This window comes from Humulus lupulus, chromosome X (genome assembly GCF_963169125.1).
Source record: "Humulus lupulus chromosome X, drHumLupu1.1, whole genome shotgun sequence".
NCBI lineage: Eukaryota > Viridiplantae > Streptophyta > Magnoliopsida > Rosales > Cannabaceae > Humulus > Humulus lupulus.
In genome coordinates this window covers 138460083-138465673 of record NC_084802.1, presented here as the reverse complement: position 1 = coordinate 138465673, position 5591 = coordinate 138460083, and the positions used below count along the sequence as shown (strand labels likewise).

Below are 5591 nucleotides of genomic sequence, written 5' to 3'. Positions count from 1 at the left end.
TATCCATTTATGTGCAGAAAGAAAAGTTTTCTGTATAATTCAGTGCTTCCAAACACAGTAATATGACTGGCTTACTACTGATTAAGTATCTGAAACAAGTCAGAAGGCAAAAATAATAAATCCTATCTTTGGTATTGATTCATGAGCCAAACAGAAACCAATTTCCACATATCTACAAATTTTAACCGGAGTAAATAATAGGACTTTCCAAAATAAAAGTCACACAATTAAATATCATACACAAGTTTTACATCCACTTACTCAAGAATTATGTGGAGGTGACTCTTAGTCTTTAAGGATCCAAGATATTTCACAATATTTTTGTGGTTCAAATTCTGCAAAAGAGAATAAGGTTTATCAGTCTCTGACCATTCACCTTCTTCCAAGGATGCTAGTTGTAGGATTCAACTCAAGTGAAAGAACATAACAATGAAGTGATAGCTATCCATGGTGTTTAACTAAAATGGAAGTCCTCAGTTTATATCTCAAAAGTTTCATTGCTAAGCTGCAGGTTTTGGCATGCATCAACCAATCTTTCTTATTTGTGAGTTCAAAACTGCATAATTAATACACGCTACTTGAGTCATACAAGCAAGATAACAGGACTAGTGTATATATGGATACACGACTGTTATGTATTAGAGGACTTAGGAATTTAAGTACATAAAGAACAATTGAGTATAGTATTAGGTTAACAAAGTTCAGGTAAAACAGAATGTGATATGGCTGTGTGATAACAGTAGAAATTAGGGCCAGCAGATACTTATATCGAGCCCATTACCAACCAAACTATAGTGTGGATCTACACATAGACAATCCTTAACAAATAAGATGGTGACCGAGGCTGGACCACAGCCATCACTTTATAACTGAGTAGGAAACTAAATTTAACTTTGTAATGCTACAGTTCCTAAATCTCAGGAATATGCACAAGAATGCTAAATGTGCATCGCATAAGAAAAATAAGCTTACCAAAAATGCAGATATGACAGTTGTAACAGAAGCATCAATGAATCCCTCCCAAGTTTTTTTTTGGAGATAATTTGATCAATGGGGTTCTTCCAAAAAAGAACCCAAAGAAATATGCAGCAATGTCGTTGATAACTATAAGTGTTGCTGGAGAAGAAACCTGCATGCATATTTGACGGTGCATCAAGAAAGAGAAACAAGATTTGGAAAAAAAATAAAAAAGAGTCTACATTGAAGACACATAAAGATCAAATTTGGGGAATAACAATCTTACATAAATAAGCTCAGCATTTCCATAAAATATTAAGCACGTAATTAGTGAACAAAAAATACAATATTAGGCAGGTCTGAGGAAATAATTTATTACTCTTATAGCCTTCTAAAGATATTATACAAGACCCTTCACAGTTCTCATTTATAGAGGATATAAAAAAATGTAATAAGTACAACCATCATGTAATTTCTTGATCCAATAATAATAATAAGAAAGCTGCAAAAGGTCAAAGACGTGGAATTAAGGAAATATTTAGTAAGAAACTAAGCAACCTGAGATTTCCATAAAAAGTTGTTTTACCAGATAATTCCTTCGAAAATGTTGGCTACTGTGAAAGAGGACTGTGTAAACACAATAATCATGATCATGTGTGTCCATGCATACTGACCAAATTGATATTTGTACATCCTCTTCTTCTTCAATGTAATGATGAACCACACAAAACCTAAGCCAAAGCACAAAATAAAGAAGAAATATATAAATATAAGCCAGTTAAACATAACCAAAAAAAGAACTAAAGCCAACGGAAAAATTAACCAAAAAGCAATGAGCAATAAGACAGGATTCTTGATTCAAAATTATATATAAAGCTAACTAAAAAGAAGCAAGTAAATGAAATGCTAAGTGATATTTAAACTAAAACATGGCTTTAAGATGAAATGTCTGATAGCAAAATCCAAATTGTCACCATACAACAAACCTGCGATATATAAGGTGTAGCAGATAACCATATGATACTTGATAAGGCTGCTAACAAACTGATGGAGAAAGTTGTCCGAAGTTATAGTATTAAAAAGCCGTTGATTGAGAATGCGACCATATACAAATAACATGGCAGTGAAGAAGAAGAGCCTGAGCATACAAGTCAACAATGAAAGAAAACAAAATACGTCATTAGTTATCATTATATAAGTTGACTGTTTCAATTGTAAAATCACACTTCAACTATTACCATGACAAGAAATTAGTAATCTGACCAATTTAACAGCCTAAATCCTGGGAGATGCCTCTCTTCATGGTCTCGCCTTAGTAGGTTGAACAAATCTTTCGCCATAAAGATTTGGATAACAACTATCATAGCAGTAATACAGAGATGACCCATATATATAATGAATGCAAATCCCCCAATCATCCAAACAGAAGAGCATGCCCGTATCCACATAGACCTGTACTTGTTACTGTCATCAACAAGTAAATTGCCTCCATTGGCTATACTAACATCTGGAACAACCTGAGAGGCCAACAGGATATCTCAAAAAAAAAATCCAAGGTTGAATATCAGTTATTATTAGAAAAATTTCAAATTTCAATTCTACCCATCATCCCATCTATTATAACAAATCCAAAACCCAATAAATTCAACATCATTAATTTTAAATGTGAATGACAATGACCAAAACCTGATTTTATGATGTGATTAACCTCATTTGAACGTCTTCGATGACGAACCCGACCAGTTGTTGTTAACGGGGTGCTAGTGTTATCCTTCTGCATGCTCTTTAGTTTGGATTTCACTCTTACAAAAAAGCATACATATAATGCACAAAAGCCCTACCTGAAAGATTCAGACCATATAGTAGGCAATTATAAGCAACCACCTATAACTCTTAGATTTTCAGCTAATATGTACACATAATTCTCCAAGATTCTGAAACTGGGATGTGCATGATTTCTATTCTTAGCTTTAAAAATAATCCAGGTTTCCCATCAGAAAGCTCCCCGAATAAATTTTAGATCCCAAAATAAAATAAACGATGAAAAATTGCATATTATACAAACTGCAATAGAGGTTTTATTGTTCTCACCTACAAGAAGAGGAATGAAGCTAAGAACCAAACAACTAAGAGCCCCAGACCACCACAACCAAAGATCAAAATGTCCACCAATAAATATACAACTGTGGTACGACCCCCCAACAGCTCCTTGAACTAAAAATTGGACAAGAGGATCAAGAATTTAAGCATTAAAGACATGGAAAGTAGAGCTAATAATTATAAGAGATACCATCTACGATGAACTTGGAAGCAATGACCCATAATTTTCAAATAGGACCAACAAACCAAAACTGGAAATGGAGGCATCGAACTAACAGAAAACAAAAAAGTCGTTAAATTTTAGCTAGAAGATCAGTATCCCACAAAATGTTCAAAACCATTATGAAAAGTTACCATGTGAACGTAAATTATAGTACTAGAAGTAGTAACCATTGCTAGAAATTAAGAAAAACAACAACCCATCTATTCAATGTCAAAAACAATATACACCAGTCTATATTTAGCCTAGTTCATCCATGTTAAATAACTCAAGCACCTTCACTCACCCTAGACAATGGAACTACTTATTTTGTAGAATAGAATCTATAGAAACAAACATTTCGATATATTTATTACCTTTGAAGTGAATTTTTTTTAATAGTCAATAGAATACTCAACAGTCTAAACCGAAACATTTGGTAAAAATAAGAACAAACTTATTGAACTCGTCACTATATTTATATGAGCTGTTACAAAGACCCATGATATTTTTTTTATTCTCTCTAGATTTTTTTTCATATTCATTCGTTACTCAACTAAAGCTTCCATTTTACGCATACAAATTCGCATTTAAATGCAGAAGACTAATTCAATCATCATCATAATAATAGAAAAGTGCATATAAGAGGTGCAAACATATCTTAGATTCTTAGCTCAGAATCAATTTCGAATCAGATAGAAAACAAGTGGAAGAAACTAGAACAACATAAAGCAGAGGAGAGAGAGAAGACGAACAGAGGAGAGTTGAAAGATCAAAGTGAGGAAGCGGAGAGGAGCGCCGTCCAGCGGAAGTGAAACTGAGAGAAAGAATTAGAATGGCTGCCAACGTTTAGGTTCTGTTTCTGAATCTTAACATTTCAATGTTTGTCATCTCACACTTTTTGTCGATTCTGAAGCGAGTCTTCGTGAGGCAGAGATGAGTTGAGGGCGGAGAGACTTTGTGAGGGCGGTGAGGGCGGAGAGACTTCGTGAGGGCGGTGAGGCAGAGATGAGTTGAGGGCTGAGAGACTTCGTGAGGGCGGTGAGGCAGAGATGAGTTGAGGGCAGTGAGTCTTCGTGAGGGCGGAGAGGGCTTCGTGAGTGAGAGATGGAGGCTGAGAGAAAGGGTAACTTAGAGAAAGGTTGAGAGAAAGGGAATTTGGCAGAAATTCATTTTGCCGCCTGAGTTTTTAGTCATATGGCGCCAAAATCAGACCGTGTGTTTTTAATCCCCACTATTCAGTTCCGTGTTTTTTAATCCCCCCACTTAATAATAGCACTTCTAAATATATGCTATTCTTTAATGTAATATATACTCAATATTGTTGTAGTGTGAACATGGCCCCCTCTCTTATCCATGTCACTCCTTGAGGTAAACAGGAGGCTATGATCCTTGAATAACCTTGACGCTTCTGCCCTATGAGTTACATCATACTTTAATAACTCTGATTAAATCTTTAATCCTTAGTAACCCTTTCTGTTGTGACAGCATTCAACATGATAACAATCATTCGCTTTTCATACAACATGAAGAATATATGCAAGCAAGTCATATCAACGCAAAGGAAATACATGATTCATCAAATTCATCATATCATCTCAAAATAGCATTTCATACTTCATATCACAAGGTACATCATCATACATAGCATTTCTCCTCAAACAAACTCATCTTACCGTTTCATAGCATAAATAAAAAGATTCTATCTAAATTCCTTACCTTAGGTCCGAGCAAAGCAAAAATTGAACAAACTTCACAACGAGCCTATAACCATAATCAAATAGCATTCTTTAGCATCATATAAGATTTTATTGGGCCCAACTCACATATCCCATATGTGCATGGGCCATGCACATATGGTGCAATTTACACATAATTTCTAAACATACACATTTTTTTTACATACAGTCACAAAAGAATAATGTCAATTCTACCTATTATCCATGCATGGTTTTCAAGTAAAAATTATATAGTTGAATAATAGACATATTTTTTAATGTAAAAGTGCATTTGCATGCGACATGCATACGTGGGAGCATTGTTAAAAAGTGACGTTGAAAACGATAATTTCTACACGCTTATTTCTAACCTTTTCAAAATAAAAATTTAGCAACATAATTTCCTCACCATTGTTTATTTCCTTTAAATTCCTAAGTTGATTAAACCTCTTAAGACATTATTTTTATTTCATAAAAATAATTTATTTAGCCATTTTAAAAAATAATAATAATTCCATTTATTATTTTTAAATTGCATAGAAAATAACAAAAACTTGAAATTATCTAAAAGTACTTATAAATATCATGTTTCCTTTAGAAAATAACACTTTATTTAA

At 33.8% G+C, this 5591-nt stretch overlaps 1 protein-coding gene across 1 annotated transcript; it reads right to left on the bottom strand.

Moving 5' to 3' along the window:
* Window positions 1-1539: 1539 nt before the first annotated feature.
* Window positions 1540-4090, bottom strand: LOC133806312 (phosphatidate cytidylyltransferase 1-like). The gene is made up of 6 exons (XM_062244432.1): window positions 4012-4090; window positions 3049-3171; window positions 2666-2798; window positions 2221-2474; window positions 1944-2095; window positions 1540-1688 (listed from the first exon to the last, which is right to left on the bottom strand). Exons 3-6 carry the CDS (start codon window positions 2735-2737, stop codon window positions 1540-1542), a joined length of 627 nt encoding a protein of 208 aa, XP_062100416.1. The 5' UTR covers window positions 2738-2798; window positions 3049-3171; window positions 4012-4090.
* Window positions 4091-5591: the final 1501 nt, after the last annotated feature.

Excerpts from the sequence above, each read along its gene's own strand:
- LOC133806312 (XM_062244432.1), bottom strand. The coding sequence starts at position 2,737 with ATGCAGAAGGATAACACTAGCACCCCGTTAACAACAACTGGTCGGGTT. Across the intron at positions 2,475-2,665 it reads ATCGAAGACGTTCAAATGAG|GTTGTTCCAGATGTTAGTAT; the intron begins GTTAATCACATC and ends TTGGCCTCTCAG. Across the intron at positions 2,096-2,220 it reads GGATTTAGGCTGTTAAATTG|GCTCTTCTTCTTCACTGCCA; the intron begins GTCAGATTACTA and ends TTGTATGCTCAG.